Source organism: Pagrus major, chromosome 1 (assembly GCF_040436345.1).
Source record: "Pagrus major chromosome 1, Pma_NU_1.0".
Taxonomy (NCBI): domain Eukaryota; kingdom Metazoa; phylum Chordata; class Actinopteri; order Spariformes; family Sparidae; genus Pagrus; species Pagrus major.
This window is the reverse complement of record NC_133215.1, coordinates 5,046,239-5,071,686: the sequence shown is the minus strand read 5'-3', so window position 1 is coordinate 5,071,686 and position 25,448 is coordinate 5,046,239. Positions and strand designations below refer to the sequence as shown.

The 25,448-nt window shown below is 42.9% G+C and overlaps 1 protein-coding gene across 1 annotated transcript in view; it reads right to left on the bottom strand.

Moving 5' to 3' along the window:
• lcor (ligand dependent nuclear receptor corepressor) overlaps positions 1-25,060 on the bottom strand; it is a 75,695-nt gene extending 50,635 nt beyond the window's left edge. Inside the window, exon 1 of the mRNA XM_073478492.1 lies at positions 24,964-25,060. Coding sequence (XP_073334593.1) covers positions 24,964-25,060 — 97 coding nt within the window. The remainder of the gene's footprint in view (positions 1-24,963) is intronic.
• Positions 25,061-25,448: the final 388 nt, after the last annotated feature.

Below are 25,448 nucleotides of genomic sequence, written 5' to 3'. Positions count from 1 at the left end.
TTTCTGTTTTTCATGACGTGCAAGAAAAAACAAATTTCGGCCTTTTAGCATGTAAAATGTAGATGTAGAGTATTTTCTATTCTGTTCGAATTTTGAAATGTGTTTTATTCACCTCAAAATCAAATGAGTGCGTCGGCAACCAAAAAACAGTCGGCATGCGATTTAAGATGATTTCTACGATCAGCTGGTTCAGAGGTTTGGGCCATAAAACAACAGAAAATTGTGAGATTTCCTAAAATGCACATCGCCAAGTTCAAACTGCTTTTTTGTTCTAAAAATAAACCAAAGAAAACAAAAAACATTTAGCTTACACTCAAAACAAAACCAGCAAAAATATCTCGTCTTTTTTGAAAAGCTAGAACCTTTTTATTTATTTAGTTATTTTTTCTTGAAAAAATAATGTTATTAAAAAGTAACTAATCAAATAATCAACGAATCGTTTCAGCTCGAAAAATGAGCAAAACTTTCCTCTAACACGGCTGAAAATAACTATTTTCTCCAAAATATTGAACAGAATCTTTTTTTACGGATGAGAAAAATGTGGAAACACTCACAATTTTCTATTATTATTATTATTATTATTATTATTATTATTACTATTATTACTCCTACAGAATCTTCACATGACAATTAAATCACAATAACAGGATGAAGAAGACAAGGTCATTAATATAGTTATAAGTTATTTAAGGCCAAATGAGGAAACTCAGTGTTGAACTCAATATTTACACCGTCACTGCATCAACGTCCTTTACTTTCTATACTGGAACTGAACCATCACACAACACTTTCACATTGTGACATTTGTGCTGCTAAAATATAAATTTTTGTCTGAATATTGACGGTTTTAAACTCGTATTATGACATCCAGTCATTTCCCCGGCTCCGATCACGCAGCAGCCATTGTCGCCGCTTCGAAATGAATGACTTCGACAAACTGAAGAGTTAAGACTCAGTTATATCAGATTCTTTTAAAAAAGAGGAAAAAAAAGAGAGAGGGCGTCTCCTTTCTTTAGTGAGACACAAAGGATCTGATGGAGCAGCGATCCTCAACGAGCCCGGAGAGAGGCTGCCCCGCTGCGAGGCTCCATCCGTCTCCTCCCCCTCCCTCCATAAACACACGGTGCAGGCTTTTACTGAGGCCTCCTGCTGACTGACTGATTGACTAACTGTATATTTATGTATATGCATGTGTGTGTGTGTGTGTGCGCTGTGCAGGATACATGCACTTAAAGGCAGCCAGTGAGCCGCATGCGTCGACTGACGAACAGGAATCAGAGCGAAGCCATTACAGTGTTAAAGCCCAAAAAACCTGCCGCACACACACACACACACACACACACGCACACACACACACAGGCAGATTAATGCAAACACGCCTGGCCGAGCGGACGCTTCACCTCCACCTCAAACACACACACGACCACATGTGCAGACAGATGTAGCTCCCATTTCAAATTACATTGTAAGAGATGGGAGTAAAGCAGCTGTCCTCTTTTATTTAAACCAGCTAAAAGTCTCATTTTACGCATTTTTGTTTCTATTTCAAGACATGACAGGTCGACACAGCAACACGACATCAGTGTAAATATAAAATAGATGACATAAAACAGACGGAGGAAACTGTCACATCAGCTGTGGTCAGTTTGGATGCATCCTGCAGCTGGAAACTAGAACCATCTCGTTTTTTTGTTGTTTTTTTTCCCCTTTGTGTTGCCGATCACAGCTCACCGTGTTTCGGCCTTCAGTGGATTTCAGCCACAAATGTCATTTAATAAAAAAGGATTTTATGACTATTAAAAGTCCAAACGAAACCTGATCAGCAGTCTGAGTTGAGGCTTCTCTCGCTGCCATTGAATATTTGTAAAGTGATCAGAAAGTTGCTGGATTCAATTTTAATTTTGCCTTTTTTTATTCTGTATTTGATTCAGACAAAGTTCCTACACAGATGTTGTTTTTTTGTGTTTTTTTTGTTAGAACAATGTAAGAATTTTGACCTAATTGGTTTAAATGTGAGCAGAGTTGTGTTGCTCAGAATAAGGCATTGAAAAAGAAGTGTTTTGATATTAATATCTACTGATATTCAGAGCTGAAACCTGTGAGGACGTGTACATCTTCAATTTGAAGCAAGAATATTAATTATTATAAGTGAGGGCAGCAGGTACGGATGTTAGATGAGGACTGAAATGTCCTGTGTTTCCAAAATAATCATTTAAAATCAACCGAACAGATCAGACTCTGCACTTTTATATGATGACACGTGAAACAGCAGTTTGTTATTCATTGTAACAAACCTCGACTGTGTTCATTTAAATAATTAGTCTCTTTCTTTGCACAACCTTTAATCTGATTTACTGGAGAGAAAGTGCGAACAAGAAGCGAACTGTAAACATGCAGTCTGTCTGTGTCCAGTACTGAAAAACATGAGTAAATGATTAACAAGTACGAATAATGTGGCTCCTAAATTCTCCATGAATACCAGATGTTTAAAGCCGGATTTGTGGGAAAATGTGTAGAAATTGATGCGCGAAACATGAAGAAATATGTTAATTTGATGGAATCTTATGTTTGAATAGATCACTTAGAGTAAACATCATGTAGTTTCAAAGAAGAGCTGAAACAAGCGGATATATAATATATGACAATGTGTAGGGGGTCATGATACTCCAAATCCAAGATTCAGTTTACATTTTCAAATTATTCTTCAAAAATTAAAAAAAATAAAAGATTGGGGTATTTTACAACAAAATCTTGACTTTATCCTGGCAGCTTTGTGCAGGTTAGAGTAAGAAAAGTTGAAATAATCTTTAGCAAAATTCAAAGTTAAAGTTATAAAACAAACAAACAAACAAACAAACAAAAAGTATGAAGAAATTTGGTTTCTCAGATCAAGGTGATACATGTTAGCATCACCTACAAACAAAAGCAAAAACAACTGCACTGCTGAGCTTTATAGCAGAGAGATGCTGTTTGCTATACATTTGCCCTCACACACACACACACACACACACACACACATAGACACAGGGATCATTTAGCATCAGCCAGATGTGAGGATTGGTGGAAATCTGGGTGAGTTAACGAGGTCAGGAGGCCCAGAGCTGCCGGGACATAAAGACATATTTTTGGACTTGTGCTGTGTGTGTGTGTTTGTGTGTTTGCAGTCTTAAATGTGTGTGTGTGTGTGTGAGAGCTGCTTGTTATCATATGATTTTCACATGAAGTCGTGCTGCTTAAAGTTTGAAGGACAAAGGAGGCGATTCACAGACAGCAGAGCGCGTTAGAGGAGGATGTATAGATTTAACAACAGAAAAAATCCCCTAAAAAACACACAAACACGATCTGCTGCCGTCAGCCGGCCGATGTGTTCAGTGACCAGCGATTCTACAGACCACAGGCTTCATCACCAGCTTTGTTTCACTGCTGGTCTCGTCAGATAAAGACGATTTTCAGATGTTTGAGCTCAGATGAAGACCGACGAGACAAGATTGTATCGTGGTTTATTGTGTTCTTGCAGGACTCGGTTGGCGTTTATTTGGGAGGTCGTGGTGAGAGAAGAGTTTTCGGTGGTCTGGTTAGAAAAAGCAGAGAAACGTGTCCTGCAGATGTTTACAGCCGGATATAAAAAAATAAATAACAGCTCTGCATGAGCAGTCGAGCAGAGAGATCATTTCCTACAAAACGAGAACACTCCTCGTGCACCTGCACTGCCAACACACACACACACACACACACACATACACACACACGCCCACCATGGCATTAAAAGGAACACCCCATGTTGAGAGGCTGAGATCTGAAGCCATTTTGGAGCCGAGGCTAAGTGCTGCGCTGAGTTTAATAGGGGGCAGCCATGTGACGCACACACACACACATACATAATTGCAGACGCACGTACACATATAAGCTTGTGTATGCGCAGACACACACAGATATGACCATATGGCTGCTTTTAAGTAGTCTTACACACACACACACACACACACACACACACACACAGTCCTAACCTTCAGCAAGCGTGGCTGAAGCACAGGAGGTCATAAAATCAAGTGTGTGTGTGTGTGTGTGTGTGTGTGTGACACTGTTGGCCCACAGCGAACACACTCACACACATATATGGACGTAAAGTGATGACAAAATATTTGAGCACAAAACTGATTTAATTTAAATGCAGCTCCTGACTACACATCACTGTAGCCTTGTTAGCTTTGTGTTAGCTTTGTACTGCTAACACAAAGCTAACTAGGCTACTAACTGAGTGAAGTGTTTTCTTATTTCATCTTTTTATTTAAGATTTTTAAAATTATGAAAAACATTAAAAGAAGGAAAAACATTTGGTTGCTGCAGCCGAGCAGCCGGTAGTTTCTTAAAATGTCGCTGAGTTTTTGGTTTTTCGGCTTCATTGCTGAAATAAGATTTTTTGAGACGATCGCTGCCCACGGCATCTTTCAACCACCCAACCTGACCGGCCGGACCGCCCCCTGGGCAGGAGAGGAAGAGGGTCGGGATAAGAGTCTTGCTAATCCAGTTTGGACTTGGAGCTGCTTCTGGCTAATGTCCAGTTGCAGGCAAATGAAATGGACTCGGGGACTGTTGTGCCAACATCATTACAGAGACCTTTCTCCACCACAACATCCTGGATCAGGGACAAAAAACACATGTGCCAATATCGGTTTCAGCATCAGCCATCGACCAATAAGAGCTCTCGACGAAAATCCAATTATCGTTCCTCCCCTTTGTTACATGAAAAGACGGATGTGGATGTTTCAGCTCGCTCGTGAAAACCATTTGGGTCTTTCAGATCTCAGGTGCTCAGAAGCTTCTGGAAGAGCCGGAAAGAAAAACTGACTCGAGGAAAAAAAGAGCGAGCACATGTTCTGAGTTTAAACGCTCGAGTCTGTTTCCGTGTGTCGACCTGCAGCGGTTTGTTTTTGTGCTCTCTCAAATGTTTTGTGCGTTTGCCTCCATATACACATGCACGCACTGTACCCACGAGAGCTTTAACAACTGGTCATAAATATTTCCCTTTTTTTGCAAATCAAAGGTCTGATGAGAGCGGAGGGAGGGAGGGAGGGAGGGAGGAAGGAAGGAAGGAAGGAAGGAAGGAAGGAAGGAAGGAAGGAAGGAAGGAAGGAAGGAAGGAAGGAAGGAAGGAGGGAGGGAAAGAGGGAGAGCAGATCTAGAGTTCAATATTGACACAGCAGCAGAGGAGCCTCCTCACATTAATAATAGATGATATTACCACTGATATGGAGGAATGTTCTCTTCGTTAGCTCCGCCTACAGCTCAGCACACACACACACACACACACACACACACACACACAGGAAGTCAGCCCTCTGTGTGTTTTTATTGCCGTGTCTATCCTTGAACTGTTCCCTAAACCGCCTCCTGCCCAATTCGTCCTCGCGGTCCAAAGGTGGACGGTCCAAAGAGCCCGCTGATAGGCCGCGACACACCTTAGTTCACAAAATGTTCCTCACTCATTAACCAGCATCCCAAACTGACACACTTGCAAAACAATGTGACACCGATAACGTCACGCTCCGCTCGGTTCATCTGAGCAACGTGAGCTCAGTCGCCTGAAAACTCTCAAATACTTCAGCTTCTCTCTGATGGATTTTAAAATGTGTTGTTGACCATCACATCAGGAATCCAGTTCATCTGACGTGACCAGTTAAGAGTGATTGTCTGATATGACTTGGTCGTCTTTAAATCAGAAGTGAAAGACAAGTCCTGTCCAGTTTTTATAAACACTCAGCAGGAGAAACAGCAATAAAAACAAAATAGTAAGATAATGAAAATATACTCCTTCACTTTCTTGCGATGGACAGGAATCGATACCAGTCTCAGCAGCCAGTTAGCTTAGCTTAGCTTAGCAGTAAGACTGGAAACAGAGGAATGAGTTATGGAGGTACTTTTTTTTCATTTTTTTTAAATGAATTTGTTTCATCAGATGCAATCAGATTTTTTTTTAAATTAGAAAAACACTGAATATCAGATTTTCTATCTTTAGTAAGTTAAACCCTGACTCTAAACTGTCAGGAGGTTTTGTCTGGATGTGATTAACAATGTGCAAATGCAACATAAAGTATTTTGCACAAAAGTGTGATTAAGTGTAACTGTTACACTGCAGTGTTATTCACTCGAGTATAAATGCACCAATACATAAATTAATTTGGTAAGAAAATCATCTTGCGTCGGAAAAATATTGTGAATCTCGTATCAAGATCACGACGCAGCTTCTCGGAAAATTATATTAACTTATTATTATTATTATGCATAAATTACATCTATGATAATACTGCCAACATTTACTATTATTATTATTATTAACATTTGTCCTGCAAGGACATATGATTGAACCTTCGAGCCAATCAGAATCAAGTATTTTCTGCAGTCTTTGTTTCTCTTTCAACATAAGTGAAAAGATGTGACCGTACAGACGAGTGATGGTGACACACGGCTGCTTCTGACCCGCCGCAATAATGACATTTTTCTGTCTTAACGACTGTTTTCTTTAATATGACTCACATGAGTTTGTCCTTGTGGTTCTGATCTCTTACACTGATTTATACAAGCTTCTGCTCTTCGCTGTGAAACACAGTACATTCATTGTTTATAAAGGAAAAAACTGTAAAAAGATAAAATGTCCAAATTGCAAGAGCAGTGACAAGGCAGCGATAATGAGCCAGAGAGAATGTGTTTAACGCAGCTTTTTAAGTGAGGAAGCAAAATAACTGCAGTCTTTTCACTTCATTCACACGCTCCGAACCCCAAAGAAGAACCTTAATATTATTTTTAACGTGTCAAAATACTCTGAACCACTTCCTCCCGCAAGGATTCATGTCTGAGCAGCAAAACTGAACAGAAAGAAGAGCGTAGCAAAGGCTGAACCACTGAATGTTGAGGTGAGGTGATGCTACATGGCCAAAACTGTGTGGACACTTGTTTCAATACTGGTTAATTCTTATTTAAGAAAATCCCCAAGCTAACAGCGTGACGTGATACTTCAGACGTTAGCATGTTTCCTGTTCTAACATGAGCTCCGTAAAGAAAATGGTTTCCCCATTTCTGGTGGAAAAAACTGTAAAATAAACATCACTTATAGACCCCTGGTGACATAATTATATCAGTGAGAAATTAACCAAAATGTTGAAAAAGGAGAGAGAGAAAACAGAATCGTTCAATCATTTGTCACGAAACGAGTGAATCATTCTCTGGTTTCAGTTTCCCAAATTTCTCTTTTTATATCACATGTTGAAGATTTCACCTCCGTTTCTATTCAACCATTTTATGAGTTTGTATCCTGAAGAGATGATGGATTTATTGGAAACATAACTGTCAGATTAGTCGTAATGAAAACAGCTGGTGGTAGCAGCCCTTGTTTTTTCAATTTAGGGTTAGTTACTTTCATTCTCAATTAATCTGTTGTTTTGTTGTTGTTTTTTAAATTAATTGATAAAAAGGTTGTGGGGAAAATGCTCATCACAACTTCCCAGAACCTAAAGCGACGCCTTCAATTGCTTCTTTTGCTCGACCAGCAGTCCAAAAGACCCAAACACTCTTCGTCCACCGTCGGAAAAGACGAAAGAAAAGCTGCAAATTCTTAAAAAGATGTAAGAAGCCGAAACTGCAGATATTTCACATTTCTGCTTGAAATAATCGATCGACGGTCGATGAATCGTTACAGAAACAGAACTCGCAGCGGTCCGTAATTGTTTTGATGTTGCTCACCGCAACGCTCCTTGGGAGTTGTAGTCCTTCTCGTCAACACATTCTTTTCGACGTAGCTCCTGACTGATCTGCAGCGATGATTGAACCGATTGAGCTTCAGGTCCATCCGGTTTTTTTGGAGAAACTGAAGCAGCTGTTCATCCGTCACCGACTTCTACCTCCAGCCCAATACAACCCCACCCACTTCACCACCCTACTATTACTACCACTTCTCTCTGAGATGATGTTTCAGAGGAATTCGTCCTTCTGGTTTTGACCCTTCACACTCAGCTCCTCACACAGGGCTCTCATTGTTTCATTGTCAAAACTGCAAAAACAAACCGAGCCGCTGAAATCTCGCAAACTGCGTCAAGCCTCGTCGAGTTAATTCACCGCGGAGAAAATGTGTTTCATGCTGCTTTTTTGAGTGAAGCGTAGGAAATGACTACAAATCACAGTGTCGAGTCACATCAGCAGAGATATCTTGTTTCTTTCACATGCTCCGAACACTTTTTTTAAGCCTTGAAAAAGCAATTACTTTGAAAATCCTTTGCTCCACATGGATCACAATTCATCTCCTAGTTAGAAAATACTGAACGCACAGAGACTGCACTTTGATTTTTGTCTCCATTGTTCAGCTTTGCTCAATTAATAATGAAATCACATGTTTAAACAGAGTTTTCATGTGTGTGTGCATGTAGCTGCTGAAAAGATTTCTTTACTCGATCAAACCACAGCGGCGTGACGTCATTACACGCCTATAAGAAGTTATAATATTAATAATGAGAAGAAAGTGTGTCTAACTTAAAGGCCAACTCTGAAAAAACACCAACAGACAGGGGGGAAAAAAAGCTGCCTACGCCTCAATTAAGTCTGAGACGAAAATGTCTACAGCCACCACTGCAACACACTCAGCGCCTGTGTGTGTGTGTGTGTGTGTGTGTGTGTGTGTGTGTGTGTGTGTCTACAGACGCAGGCACACACTCGTTTGAGGGTGGGTGTTCGAACACCTACCAGAATAAAATAAAAAGTGGCTGAACACAAGTGCCTCTTGGCAGAAATGGAAAGAAATTCAAGAGATCCTTCAGCAGACGGACTCACAACGGCTGACTTGATTCTTTTATTCCAGCCTTCTAAAACAAGTCTGAACCAGAGGAGACGCTGTGTGACATAATATACATCCATAATAATCTGGAGTAGACGTGGAAAGAAAAAAAAAAAAGCAAGAAGGACAAAAGAAAAGCAGATCAGGGGAGGGAAGATGAGAGGACGGACGTGGAGGTGGTGAAGAGAAATGGCAGAGAGTAAAGTCAGTGATGAAGACGACTGAAGAGGAATCATCTCAATATCAAAGAAGAGGAAAGGTTGTGAAGATGTGAAGCTAAACAGGACGAACAAGAGAGGAGAAGCAATAAAGTAGAGCTGCAAGGATTAATGGCTTGGCTCTCAGCTGAGTCGCTAATTATTTTGATACTTGATTAATCAGTTTGAGTACTTTTTTTTTAAAGAAAATAAAAGTGAAAACTCTGATTCCAGCTTCTTAAATGTGAATATCTGGTGGTTTCTTTCCTGCTCTCTGACAGTCAACTGAATATCTTTGGGTTGTGGACAAAAACAAGATATTTGAGAACGTCGTCTTGTCGACCAAACAACTGATCAGTCAATCAATCGAGAGAATAATCAACAGATTAATCGACATTGAAAATAATCTACAGTAAAGAAAGAAGAGAATTAAAAGAGGATTCAGCAGGGAGACGAGGAGGAGGAGATAAAAATACAAGTGACATTTCTCCTGATGGTAACGGTGGCGGCGAGCAACGTTTGTTGCTTGACCTTCAGTTTTTATTGCTGTGCGCGCACGTGTGTGTTTCTGTGCTTGTGTGTGTGTGTGTGTGTGTGTGTGTGTGTGTGTGTGCAGCAGCCTGGTGGGCTTGACACCAACTGAGGGTGACACGGTCACACACAGAGGAGAGCTGAGAGCCTCCAGCTCTGCCAACCAGCCCGGCCCTCACACAGCACAGCTGGCCCTGTCACCTCCACTTATCCTGGCCGGCTCCAAGTCTGCACGCACAGTAACTCTGTGTGTGTGTGTGTGTGTGTGTGTCTGTGTGTGTGTGTGTGTGTGTGTGTGTGTGTGTGTGTGTGTGTGTGTGTGTGTAGTAGTGTGTTGGGTGAAAGCCAGATCCAGAGGGCTTGTAAGCGTTCAGGTGCATTAAATAATATTACTGTCCCACTGCACTGTGTCACCATAAATTATCCGGAGGTTGCCAGGTTTGTTGTTCAATACTGACGACTAATGACCGCTCTAAATCAGAGCTCGTGCTCGAGTTACAACAACAAGGTCAGAAAATCTTCGTCTGTGTTTAAACTTCAGGCTGACCGGTTGTCTCACGCTGACTGACTGTATGGAGGGCCGCCCCAAAAAAATAAAGTCTCCTAAAACCCAGATATAAGTCAGCGCTTTTACACTTCCGGGTCCCTCTTGTAGCCACTTGTGAGTTTTAAAGAGCGTACGTGTCCAAAACAAGTGGCTAAATGAGACTACAGAGGTTGTCGGGAACATTTAACGTCATCACAGAGACTCTTTCCAACTTGTAGATCGATCAGTTTATAGTAAAGTGCGTCAGGCGACCGCCATGTAGTTCATCTGAAACCCAACATTAGCTTTTTACCTTTAGCAATTTAATTTACGGAGAAAAGTTCGGAGTCGGGTGCTAGAGCCTGAGGACCGTGGCTCCTGGGATGGGGTGTAGGGGTGGAGGAGGTCTGCTGGGTACTTTTAGCCTTAGCCTTTAAACCAGGAAAAGACAACACTTGTGTCACATCACCTGATACTGTGATATAAAGTTATTTAAAATCCAAGACGATACATAATCTGACGTGAGGATTACAATATAATAATGGTGGTGTTATAATGCTACCTCCGTCTTCGAAGGGTGTACTAATGCGACACATTCACTGTGTTCACCCACAGAGAAACGTTAGTACAGCGGGAACAAAGGTTACACTTCTCGTTTTGTGCATGAATCTACCGAGTCAGTGGGTCATTATGTGTGAAGCAGTCTCTCCGTTACCTCAAGGTGGAGAACACAAAAGACGACGACAGTGAGGCTTCTCCTCGGCCAGATGTTCTCCATGACTTCACCAAACCCCAATTCATTTCTCAGCTGCTTTCACGGTGCCGTTTGTGCCGGCGGACAATGGAATATATTCACATATGAAACGGACACAATAAGCTGCTTCACAAACTCTGATAATTAAGAGCAAGAAACCTATGTGACTGTGTACGCCTACACATCTGAGCAACAGTGAGAGCAGCAGGCAGTCAGGAGAGGAAAAACACACAAAACAGGGTGAATGACAGACTGCAGGTTTGTAGACAAAGAAGCAGAAATGGCTGTTAAGGTGGGAGTTAAGGTGGGCTGTAGGCGGTGCTCAAGAAACGGCTCAAGTCTGACAGAGAAAAATCTGCATCGCTGCTCATCGGGATGCCATCGACCGCTCGCTGGATCGAATGGCAGTTTGATCCGAAAGCCGTTACGAGCCCGCTTTTGGTCGGGACGACAGAATCAGAACAATCAGAATAATAAGTTTGTGCACATTTTGTCAGGAAGTGCGTTCTATAAAGCAACTGAGTCGGCCCTGCTTGGTTTGATAAATTGATTGGTTGATTGTGATTGGATTTGCTGTGGATTTGGAGCCTGACTGATAATGATTGGGTTGATTCCTGCTGCTGAAAATAGTCCCAAACAAAAGCACCTTGTCCTCCTGTTTGAGTAACATTTGTTAAAAACTACAGTTCCCAGCTATTTTAGAGAGAATCCTGTTTTTGTCTCATTTTTTTAATAATACAAGTGTGAATTTGTGATCAGGGACCAATGGACCTAGGACTGTATGAAAAAGAGGCCATTAGCATTATAAACAGGCCAACACATTGTAGGTTCTGGTCTTTTAATGGGACTTTTGTTGTCTCCTCCATCTGGGCCTCAAAGATTTAACTTACAAGTAGACTCCACTTCCTTTTCTCTGAGTCTTTCATCGATTATCTACATTATTGCTGTGTGGACGTGGTTGGTTGATCCTCTGCTGGCTGCGTGGTGTTATTCTCTCCTCCTTCCGGCTGTGAACGCGTCGGTTTTCTGATTAAAAACTGTTCAATTATTTTTTTTTGTCCCAAATAGCAAAAAGGAAAAGAATCGACCGTGAATCACCTGCTGTGGCCCGAAGGGGACGACAGCAGCACTCAAGTGTGTCAACACCACTAATAAAATATGAGCAGAGTGGAAAACAAAAACAAGGCTTGTTGAAAGTGTCGGGGCATTTTGTGTCCATTTATTTTTAATCACGTCGGTGTTTTATGAATTTTAAAAAGGCTCTTTGCCCCCCGAGCTGCCATTAATGTCAGACCTCGGTCACCGAACTGTCGGCTTTAGATTCAGATGCTCTGTTGACGTGACCCTTTTTAATTCTGAACAGTTGGTTTGTGCTTCGTGCTCTCGCTAATTATCATAAACAAAAATCTAAAGCCCCAGCAGCTGCTTGTGGAGGCTAAAAGGTGACAGAACAAACTAAATACCAACGCTTCTGCTTTCCTCAGGTCGTCACCACTGGGCTGTTCACTGCATTTTGCGTTTCAATTACGGGCGCTCAGGGACTGCAAACTCAAAGACCTACACTCAAATGCCCACTAAGGTTGTTTCTAAGTTTATATTGAACATTTTGATTTTCCTTTTTGTTCGGTCGCATCCGTCATTACTTTCTTGTTCTTTCACTGCAGCGTTTTTGACAGTTAGATGCTAAAATCACAGCCATATCCACTTCATTTCTGCAAAGGCACATTTTAAAAATTCACTTTAAAGTTTGTCGTAACGTCGTCGCAATGTTGAGCTAATGTTATCACACATTGTAGATATTCCTTTGGTCTGATTGTAGTGATGAAGGAGAGTTTAGGGGGGGTCACCAAAAACACTAATAGACGTCGTTATGTTTGAAAACCATAGACACAAGGGAGACTTTTGGCTTCGTGGTGGCAGAAGGAAAGGTCACAGGACATCACAATGAGGAAATATCTGCTGTAACTGTGAGGAAGCTGCATCCATCTCTAACAACAGGTCCAAACAGACGGTGGCCTGAGCGAGAAGCTTCTGCCCTGACCGTTGTTTTCGTGTGGAGGAACGACAACGAGGTCAGTCTTCCTCGGGGCAGAGTGTGAGTCACGGCCTGCAGCTTCAAGAAGCCAATCGCAGGAGAAGACCCTCTGTTCTGCTCCCTGTACAATGGCTGCTGTGTGGTTTTAACGGCGCCGACGCGGCCCGAGACCCCCTCTGTGGTCGCTGTGTTGTCGAACGCTGCAGCGACGGCGATCGCTCTGGAAAAAAAACAGCTCATTGTGACAGAGCGGAGAGGAAGGGCTCGAGCTGAGGCTTCGCTCACAGCATGTAGGGTAAATTTGTTTGCAAAGATAATTAACCACAGAGAATAAAAGGGTCAGGATGGTGCTGACAGTCACAGAGGCGATGAACAGTGAAATGGAGCCGAGACAGTACGCAGGCACGTCGAAGGAGAAAGAAAAGTCAAGTGAATATTAGGAAGTGTTATTGTTTACACACACACTGAAGATGTGCACAAGACGAGTGGATGGAAACGCACCAACTGGCTCTCAGTGAGAAGGCTGGTGCTTTGTGTTTCCGTTCTGTTTTCTCAAGTCTTTTCCTGCCTGCGCTCGTCTTCCTGACAGGCTGTCAGGCAGAGAAAGACCAAAACACACCAGAACAAAAGGTTCTGCAGCGATAAAAGCCGAGCGAAGCAGAAAAAGCAAGCCTACAGGACTTGTTTTGCGGATTCTCTGTCTGAGAACGGAGGATCGGAGCGAATTAACAGGAAGTGACACAGCGACGTGGTTGGCGATCGAACAGATGACTTCTGTGTCACCGGACGATCTCGCTGTTACGCTCTCTGAATCCCAAAGATTTCTCTACATCTTCAAGGAGCAAACACATTTAAATAACATATTGACGTAGTCGTCCTCATCAAATGTTGCTTTAAAACAAGCATCCAAAACTAATATATCAACGATTTTCATCTAAATTGTCCTCAGTTTTTCTGAGTGTGTTCTTACTTTTAGTCTAGTCCAAGTTTAAACGTCCACGGTTAGAAGTCTGGCAATCAACGTATTGATCTGTTGGAGCGGTGCGAGGTCGAACAGGTTGAACCAAGGACTTCTCAGTCGTGGCGAGATAATAAATTAATCCCACAGTCGTCTGTTACCATAAATTCTTAGTCCTGGTTTGTGTCAGTATTTAAAAGTAAAGCCCGACCAAAAGTCGATTTTGGGGCCGATACCGATTATTATGTACGTACGAAGTTCTCGGCCAGTATACACATATATTTTGCAGCGATCCCTCAAATGCTATAACCAAACACTTGTGAGAAGGATTTGTTACGAAGGAGGGATATTTTACAGCTTTACTGTCAGCAGACTACAACAGTGAACTTCACTGCGGATTTAACTATTATTATTAAGTTATCCAAAGGTTCTTTTTCTGCGTTATAATCTCTAAAACAAATATCGGCACATATCGGACCCGATATACGCAGATACCCAGACGTCTTTGAACGGCCAGTATCGGCAAATAATTAAATTGTGATTCATGAATGTCAGGCCAGATTCACAATCTTGTTTGCTTATTTTTTTGGATCAGATTGTTAATTTGAATCCGACCGTTTCCAGTTTTATTATTTTATTTTGGCAAATTTCTTGTTTAGAGAATCTTAATTTGGCTTCCTTTGTTAAAACATGTATTTATTAGGATTTAATATGGCTGAACTGTATTTCTGAAGCTCATTCATCACATCAGAAACAGTGATGAAAGAGTGTTTTCTGTATTTTGAGTTAATTTACTTCCATAAACCTTCTTTCATTAAAATCATCTACAAACATTAGATCTGCTGGTGCTTTAATCGTCGGGTGCACTTATAAACCACAGCTTCCTGTGTGAGGCGGCAGCAGCGGAGGGTTTACCTGCAGCGTCTCCGTGTGCACTCTCATGTCGAAGGCCACATCGTAATGAAGCTCTGTTCAGTCTTTGAATTGCAAATAATTGCTCATTGTCTCCGTGTCATTTGTTTCCACGGAGCTCATCCGTCATGTGTCCTCGCAGGGTTTGTTGTCTGTAAGCAACACACCTCACTAAAAACACTCCCTCCCTCTCATCCTCCCCCTCACCGTCTCTCTCTGTTGTTCAGACTCCCCCATCTGTCTCCCTCTCCCTCCCTCCCGCCTCTCTCTTTGAGGAACTACATTTCCCAGGGTGCACCTGTAGGCAGGCAGCAGCTTGGCACAATGCCATGCCCAGTGGGTACCGAGTCTTTAAACAAACATGCCCACATTAAACCCCATCACCTCACACACACACACACACACACACACACACACGCTAAAGCACTGCTCAACAACCAGAACAACAATATTATTATCGTCATATTGTTTTACTCGATGTCTGTAAAGATTCTCCGTCATCTCCTCTGTCCATGTCTGTGTCTCTGTACAGCACTTTGAATCGCCTTGTGTCTGAACGGTGCTGTATAAATCTTCCTATATTAATCTCCAGCTGAGGCTTATTCCTCACTAATGATAACTCTCTTGATTTAAAGGCAGGGAAGGTGTTTCTGGAGAAAGATAGTTGATTGTGGGGTCAGTGTTCAGCCTGAGATTCTGACCCTGAGCATCAGTATTTGACGACCCGGGAATGAAACTCATCAATCAACCGTCTTTCTCCACAATCACTTTCTCTAACTTTAATCATTTGGTGTTTGAAAAATGTCAGAACATGCTGTAAAATCCCCAGAAACCCAAAGGTGGCATCTTCAAGTGTCTATAACCCAGAGATACTCATTACACAATGATATAAGTGAGTTTTTGTGGAAAACTGTCTTAAGCAGTTGCCTAATCGACCCGTCGCTGCAGCTCCAGTCTAAACACCGATGCATCACTTCCTGCTGCAGTGGAAGAGTTTGCTTTACACTTAATTTGACATCAATCAGCGAACAAGATAATAGACATTTATTCAAATGACAGAGTTGCAGATTATTCCACTAATGATTCGGAGCAGCTGCCCGCGGACTGTCCCTTTAACTGAACCATGACAGCTTAACACTGCTTAACCGACTGCTCAGCCTCCATTATTATCTCATTAGCTGGTTCCTCCCGTTCAGGAATATACCGGAGTGCCATTTAGTATTAATTAATTGTTAATGACGGGCTGAATGACACACACTTTTACTTCAGATCCATTAATACTGAATTCTCAGGGAGAGACTTCCTTCATTAAACATAATAAGACATTCCCTGAGCCTGACCATCACGACTACACCCTCTCCAAAACGTGTCCTCGAGGTCGAGAAACTGGTCCTTACAAAGACAGAACACACACACACACACACACATACCATTGATCAAATACTGTGAAAAGCAAATTGCTCAAATATGACCTTCCACACAAAAGCAGCCATTACTGAAGGACCAGGAAGAATTCACTGAAGGCGGGTCCATGTAAACATTCCTGCCGCTCCAAAAGCCTTGACACCTCTCGCCAATCCTGTACTATAAGTGTGTGTGTCTGTGTGTGTGTGTGTGAGTGTGTGTACTCCAAACACAAATGCTATAGTGCACAGTGAATGAGCCCACATGGCGTCTGTGTCCAAAGAACTGTACCCAGGAGGTCAGGTGGCTCGCGTAACAAAAGGGACACACACACACACACACACATACAAACACACACACACATATATACACAATGGAACGCTTACATAAATTTTGGGTCGTGTCGGGGACGCCGTGTACAAAGTTAAAGGAAGTGGAGGACTTTGGTCGCTGCGTGAGCGAAGGAAAGAAAAGAGAGAGAAGATATCTGCAGAGTTTAAAGCCTGCAAAGAGATAAAACACTTCAACACTCAGAGCTTTAAACATCTAACAGGATTCTGTACATTTAGTTTTAACTGTAATGTAACTTCAGCGAGAGGTTAGGATCACAGTGTCGGAGGTGGAAGTCAAACATCAACCTCTAAAATATCAAGAAGTCCGTCTTTATCATCCACATCACCGGGTTATCAGCTGAATACTGGCCTCACAGCCGGCTGAAAGATAAATGTAGTTACATTACTGTGTTTGTAGTTTGTGACTCGCAATATCCTGCAGAATAATGAGGGAGATCACTGCACAGTGTGGGGTCATGTGTGCATTTATAAAAGCCAGTGTGTGTAAGTGTAATCAGCCGTATACACAAAACACACCCGCAGAGACATTCATAACCACGATTATAAAAGGCCTGCAGACCCAAACTGCATCTTTGTTTTTTGACTTTTTCTTATTGATAAATCTGCTGGATGTTTTCTTGATCAATGACTGTTTTTGGTTTATTAAATGTCAGAAAATTGTGAAAAAAAAGTTCAAGGTGAGAACTAAGAGTCCAAAACTCCAAGATTTCCATTCAGGACTCCGGACGACATTTGAAGAAGGTGGAAACTTTGGATGATTTTAAATTGTTGCACATTCATTTTATCTTTGTTAGCTCACTGATTAATTTAAATAAGACATGGAGGTAAATAAACAGATGTTAAGTGAGGTTTAGGACACTTTATCTGATAGTTTCATCAAAATCTAACAACATACTTTTTGGCCTCTTGTGGTTTCTGTGCATTTCTCTTGAAGATGTTGAAAAACAACAATTAAAAGTTTCCCTCTCCCCATCAGATACAACAGGAAGGTCTCAGGGGAGGAAACACTGCAAAACACTCTGCAAAAATAAAATAAAATACAACAAAGAAGCAGCTTTTTATAACAAATAACAAAACAGAATGACAAGTCTCCTCTCCTGAGACTCAAAAATAGTTTGTTCTTTCAAAGCTGTCACACTCTGCTGCTTTTAACAGGCTGACGAAAAAAAGGCTTGTTTTCTGAAATATTTGACTCGTTTCTCAACAGCCGGCAAAAAACAACATGAAACAGTTTCCTCCTCAAACACATTCAGGCTCGAGGCGTGAGTCCATGTAGTGTCGTTCTCTGGGATGAAGGTTGACTGCACAGCTGACAGTCACCAGTAACATCAAGTTTCTGACCAATCATAAACCGTCACACACAGTCTGAACAAGCTTCTCCTCCGTTTTCTTGGCTACCAGGATGATGAGTCTCACGCCCTCCAATACATGACAAGAAGAGACAGTGAAAGCTTTCTGAAACTAACACCGCTCAGAGCGGCTGCACAGAAAAGACTAAAAGATACTGGGTGGAGCGCTTTCTCTGTAGGGGCTGCACGGTACTGGCACTGACACTGTTTAGTGCGATACGAAACAACGCAAGATTTATAAAATATTATAAAAAATAGAGATGAAGTAGCTCCATCAAGCCAAACAAAACAATAAAGCAAATAACGACTAGCCACGAAATATACGTCTCCAAAAACCAGCACCGCAAAATCAAACAGACCTCAGTCAGTCCCAAACCAGTTCACGACCGCAGCAATGAAGAAAACTCAGACTTTTGCTCTGGGTTTTACTTTACCTTCGAGGAAAAGTATAACTGAACACCTCTTAAAGTCAGAATTCCTACCCTGACTCCACGATACGGTCGGCAGAAGTTTTTTGTTAGCTTTTGCCATCGTGCACCTGGAACACTTAGGAAATTTTGACCTCCGCTGTTGATTGGACCGACAACTCCGACCGGGAAAAACACAGATAATCCTCCTCCTGACCCCCAGACTTCCAGATACGTGGATCATGTTTTTACCACGAGCTGGCTACAATGACGCAGACTTTACAAGGTGATCCGCTGCAGAGGAAACCTGACGAATCCGTCCTTCACTGAGCCAAAAAGAAAAAACACTTGGTGACTCAGAGACACACTCGCTGCCGACAAACTGTGCACCCAAAAACCTCTAAATCAGAATAAACTGTGACATCAGACAAACTTCTATTATAGATTAGTCATAGGAGAAGATAACCATGCTGAAGTTTTCCTTTAGCATCAAGCAGCAAAACAGTTGCAGCGTTGCACGTCCTGCGATGTGACCGCTGCGTACGCACAACATCGCCATGTCGATGTTGAAAACGATGAAGCATTTAGCCCTCACGTACACTCTCTCTCTCTCTCTCTCTCCATTGGGAACAATTAAAAAAGACCCTGATGCTCGTAAAGAAAAACACTTTATAGACACACGCCTGTAGACGATAAAAGAAGCAGGTGTGTAAATAGAATTGTGGCAGTTTGAATCCTCCTGGCAGTTTAGATAAATGTGCGTTAGCGTGTTTGAACGTGAGTCAGGACGTCGCTAGAAAAAAAAAGAGCACAGCGCTCGGTGGACGTTGTCTGGATAAACAGAAGTTCACACACTCTCTCACACACACACACACGCACACACACCTTCTGTCAACATTCACTCAGTGCCAGTGGTGTATTTTGCTTTTCCACAGATTGCAGTCAACCCCCCCCCCACCACCACCACCACCACCACCACCACCACCACCCCAAAGAGAGCAGCCCTCCTCCCACGGGGCTCCTGGTTGGCATGGATCAGCCCCCGAGATAGCTACACACACACACACACACACACATTGCTGTCAAGCAGGGTGTGTGTGTGTGTGTGTGTGTGTGTGTGTGTGTGTGTGTGTGTGTGTGTGTGTGCACGCATATGTAACGAAAAGGGTACGCAGAGATTTACAGTGTTGGCACCCGGTCCGGTCAAATGGGTGGACCGCTGCCACTTTCCCCCACCGGCTCCCGACAAATGTGCCATGTTTTGTTTTCCTTTTCAAAAAAAAACCCATGAAAAGAATTAGCAAGATGAGAAAGTAGCAGGCAGATCTCTGGAGACGTCCATCTGTCCATTACTGAAATAAAAGCCGTCAGCTCAGAGAGGGTGGAGGGTGGAGGGTGGAGGGGGTTCTGTTGACTGGATAAGACAAGGATTTGACTCTAAGTACCAGTGGGTAATCGAGGGACTAGATAAACAGATAGATGGACGGATAGAAGGAAAATCAGGGAGATCTGTTCAGTTAATGACACTCTAAACCAAAATGGATGATCTCAAGCGGCGCTACTTAAATGTGAGGTATAGGAGGAGACGTGCAGGCTTTATAGACTCTACCCACTGCTGTCAGAGCCTCGACAAGAGCAGCGTGATCGTCTCCAAATCATTCAATATTCAGCAGTAAACAAAAGGAAAGAAACCGGAAACACGCAGCTCAGCACAGTCGTGTGATAGTGATGAACACTGGCAGGTAGCAAAGACGTAAACTGTAGAGCTGCAACAACTCAGTCCATTACTCAGTCGCTTAACGTTTCTCTGAGAAGCTTCTCCGGAGGGAAATCTCATACTTCAACTTTACCTTAACCTCAGTTTGTGGACCTGGAGGGCGATGAGGAGCTAGCTACGTATGATGAAAGCTCATTTTTATCAAACGGTATGGTGCAATGTACTCTATGGCACCATTTTGGTCATATTTCTCTGATGTATCTCATGAGAGTTACATACATTAAAAAAAACATCACTTACTTATTGAACAAAAGCCACACCAAGTTAGCTAAGTTAGATTAGCTAGCCTGTTCAGCCTTGCTGAAAAACGTCCAAGCTGGAAATAGCTCGTTAGCATATGTTTATATGCTAAAACATGCTAGTAAAGCTTTAAACAGGAAAACCTGTATCAACTTGATACTAAAGAGTTAGCAGTTACTGTCTTTTTAGGGGTTAGCGCACGAGAAACTTAAACGAAACCTGCGTATCCCATGGTAACAGGACGCTAATCCTCATTCTTGGAGCGATTGGTACGGCGCATCATTCATTCTTGAAAATCTAGGTTAGCCACTTTATTGAGTAAAAACTCATCAGCCCACTTGGCTAACACTTCCAAGGCCTTGAAAGTGCCGCGATTGCATCAATTATTTACTTCTTAAGCTCGTTCCACTAAGTAACGGATGTGCACCCGCAGTCGTCTCTCCAGCAGCCTCCCCGGGAAACTCGTGGATATGTAATTTCATTATGATATCCATACGTATGGTGCTATTTTTTTTGTTAATTATATTGATAAACCGTTAAAAGAAAAACAGCTGTTAAAATGTTCACGAGTAATCCAGTGAATAAAATACCTGACAAATCAATGTAGTTCAAAACCCTTCAACAATTACCACTGGCAGTCTTACTCACTGACTTCCAACCTGTCCACAGTGCATTTATAGGCTACAGCCACAGGTATTAAAAGGGAAAGCCAGCAGAAAAGTATGTTCAAATCTCTACCGTCTCTCTGTACATCATCACACCGCCTAAACCTGTTCAAAACGAGTCTCGGTCTTGGAATAAGTCGGCAGATAACCACCGAGCATCGAGAGCTTTAGTACATCGTAGCTGCGCTCACATCGTTCCTGTGTTTGGAGACGCTGTGCCTGTGAGAAGGGTTGGCTGGCTGGCTGGCTGGTTGGTTTGGTAAAGAAGCAATCTGCCGCTCAGACTCACACCTCTCCCTCGCTCTCCCTCACAGTCTGTCTCTCTCCAGCACTGCCACAACCTTTCTGCAATCAAATTAGCTGCACTCTTTCTTTCTACCCAGAATGTGTGCCAGAGGAATCAGCAGTTGGGCTGTAATTGCTACCAACTAATAACGTTAACCTTTCTATGGCATATAGACCGTACTTTATTATCGGCGGAGAGCAGGGCGAGGACGATGATGATGCCGGCCGTGTCGACAAGCTGCATCCTTTCACATCAACCGGGAACTGTTATATACTGCGAGACGTCCACCTTTGTTACCTGACCTTCTTAGACCATAATGTCTCCATCATAATGATCACTTTGTCCTTTCTAACACGGCTGTTGTGAGAAAAGGTATGACACACAACGTATAGTGTGATTTTAATTTTCACCTGTGTGGGTTTGTTTGTCAGCAGGATCTCACAAAAACTACTGAACAGACTTCCAGGAAACTTGAAATGAAGGACGGCTCTCGTCTCCGGATCAGATTCTTTTTCAACATTTTTGTTAATTTCTCGAGAACGTATGCGTCGATCTTGATGAAAAAAAATCACTTGCATTAAGGTGGCTGCTATCTATGAGCGACTACAAAGGGGACTGTTTGGCCTTGGCGGAGGTATGCACTCTACTGAGTGCCATTGTAGCTTTTATGTTGCTGATATCAACACTGAAAGTGTCTCAAGAACTGTTTTCAATGTCGAGCTTGGGCTGCAGCGGTTAGTTGATATGATGATAAGTCCATTGAAAGAAAAGAAGTTTAGTATTTTGATAATTAAGCATTTCAGTACATTTTCAAGCAAGAAGGTCAAACATTTGCTTCTTAAATGTGAGAAATCGCTGCTTTTCTTTATCATTTATGACAGTAAACGAAGAGTCTTTGAGTTTGAGACTGTTGGGTTGATGTTTCAAAGACGTCACAATTCACAATTTTTGACATTTTATGAACTAAACAGTGAAAATAATCAGCAGATTGAAAAAAAAAAATCACATGTTGCAGCCGTAAAATACTCAAATCAAGAGTTTCAAGAACTATTTTTAACCTCATGACTTCTTCCAACTGACATAAAAAAAAGGTTTTAAAGATATCTAGAGTTGAAACTATTAGTCAATTCATTAATTAGTCGATTTTAAGTATTTTAGGTCATTTTCCAATCAAATTGCCAAATATTTCCTGTAGTTATTCTGCTTTTCTTCGTCTTACATCATTATATATTCAACATATTTAGGTTTTGAACTCTTGCACTGACAAAACAAGATTTTTTTTACGACTTTGTGACATTTTATTGCACAAATCATCGTACCAAAAATACCAAAAACTCCCCCGTACAGGACGGCTGATAAATAAATAGAAGTAATGGCTTCAACTCTTTTACACACTGCATCCCTCAACATTTCAAAAAGCACGCTGCACTTTTGGAAACAAATTCTTGAGGCGGTCAGAAGACAAACATGTCTCATGATGTTCCAGTTTTCGAGCCGATTAGCCTTCAAACAAATAAACATGTCAGACTTCAATCTGAGGGCTGATAACCGCCGCCGCCGAGCTCGGCCCTAAAACTCGTCACGCATAGCGAACCAATGAATGTTAACAGCCAGAGATGAGGAAATATGCCGAACTAACACACAGCCTCCACACACACACACACACACACACACACACTCAGCACCCAATATAGAGCTTAAGTAAGCTGTAACATCCAACTGTGAGTTCATTATTCTGCTTTGTGGCGTTTGTATCCCCCCACGGTATCATCGTCATATTACCAGATGGATTCAAGGTGCATATGGCGAGCTTACAGTGTGTTTATCATGCTGATGGTATCTATTTCGACTTCAGTATCATTATAGCGTTCCTGCAGAGACTTATAGTCTCACACATATCCTTCCAGTGTTTATTACAGGTTTACATAAAGCTCCTTTTCATTACAGGGGAGCTGCAGCCCTCCCAAAATGTGTCACACTTTTTAAAAGGAGGGACCGACACGCGATCCTCTGCTGCTTTTAACTCAAACCCAGTGACCCACAAAATCATTAAAAACAGCCCTAATTAGGCTATAAATGTAGGCAGAAGCAGGACACAACGCAGGCAGTGCAGTCGTCATTAATATGTGACGGTAACATATAGGTTAACGCTCGCTTTTAATGAGTAAAAAGCACATTTTGGTGTAAAATCCATCAGCTGATCATCAGATAAATGATCGAGGAACGAGCCGTCAGTGTCCTGTTGTTTACACTGCTGCCTGTGATTCCTTATGGCTTTATACTGATCACACCAACTGGAGGTCAGAGATTACCCAACCTTTTAATTCAACACTGCATCTCCTCATTAGGAGGTTTTGTCTTACTAAAAAAAAAAAAAAGAAGCCCCGCTGGCCTGCTGGGAATCAGGCCATGTGAGTTATTATAAAGCGGTCGGATGGGTAAGTAGGTGACAGGTCAACGCTCAACATCTGGACATCCAAAAACAGAAGTGGAGCTGCAACACCCCGGCACTGCTGGTGCTGGTGCTGGTGGTGCTGGTGCGTTATGCTGCCTATAAAAGCCAGATTAGGAGCCGGGCAGAGAGCCGAGGAAACCCGGAGAGGTTAGGAGATCAGAGGCGAAGAGTGGATGATAATCTTGCCATAACATCGGGATAGGTCAATGTAACCGGATTAAACTGAGCTAATGAAATACACCAGAAATGGAGGACTGGGGGAGGAGGAGGAGGAGGAGTGGGAGGGGGAGGAGGGGCAGTGGGTGTGAGAGATGTATGGATGAAGAATATCCAAAATAAAAGCCGACATGAACTAATGAGGAGAGCAGAGGGAGGTTATAAACTGCATGATGATGAGTAATAAACAGGACAAAGACTGACACATGTGATGGCCGCTGCTCTGACCTGTCCCTGCAGTGAGACAGACAGGAGGCTGTTCTGTCATCTACATTAAAAACAATCAGAAATATGTCTTCTGGACCAGAATCTCCACCGCAGAGTTTTTCCACCGCAGCCAGGAGCGTCGTTTTCAACAAGTACCGAGCAGAGCGGCTTCCCTCCCTGCTCCTCCTGCTCCTGCTCCTCCTCCTCCTCCTCTACCTTCCGCCTCAAAATACAAAAATTATTTCCTGACATTTCCCCCAATGCAGCAATGCGCGCTCCCAAAAGCTCATTTCTAGGGAAGTGGAGGAGGAGGAGGAGGAGGGGGCGTCATGTTTGGAGACTGAGAGCGCGCACCGCCTCCCCTCCGACCAAAAACTCAACCCGGCGGCGCGCACGCGTGCACGGGCCAACCTATAGCGGGGCAGCTGATTGGCCGAGGCGCAGCTCCATCTGCACACGTGACATGCTCCTGCTTACAATAAACAAACAGCCATAGAATAATGTATAAAAACACCCCCAGCGGCCCCCAAACAGCCGACACTGTGACCCAAACACAAAGTCAGGAGCCCAACAGGACACACAGTCAAAGCGCGCAGGTGTAACACCTGCCGACGTGCCCGACACGAGCCCACAAACTTCGAGCTGAATATTTTTTTGGCTGTGTCCGGTGGGAGGCAGGCAGCGCCAGGCAACAGCCGCGCGTAACAAAAAAAAAATGACAGCTTCATGGGAGCCTATAGGTTTTTCCAGTGGACATTACAGCCGCGGCTCTCTGCGCTCTCCACTCCCAGAAAAACAAGCCCAACAGCCACCGGCACCGTCCGGGACCACGCCACACACACGCGCACACACAATGCCAAGAGAGCTTACCTACACAGTGAATGAGTTTGTGCCTCCAAGAGTCAAGTTCCTGCCGAAAGCCGCGCCTCTCTACCGTGCATTGCTGCCTTTTGCACAGACTCGCCATTTTCTATCGGCCCCTCCCGTGGGCGCGCACATACTGCTGGGTGCTTCCCTGCGCGCACGTCACCGGTGGTTTTTATTCTAGGGCTGGGTGGAGTGAGATATGAGGGGGACGGGGCTGCAGCATCCCCCTTTCTATAGCGCTCATTTGTCCCACCCACCAAAAGCTCCCCCTCCTCCCCCCTCCTCCATCCCTCCCAGCATCTCTGCGCGAGGATGTGCTGTCATTGGTCGTTTAATGGGATGTTTGTCTGTTTTAATGTTGTGTAGGACACAGCACATGGCGCCTGTGCTCCAAATTTGCCACGGCTCAGAGCTATGTGTGTCAAAGGGCGCGGGTGTGCCGCGGATTTAAAAAGGAAATGCGCATAAAGACACTGCATTGTTTAAAT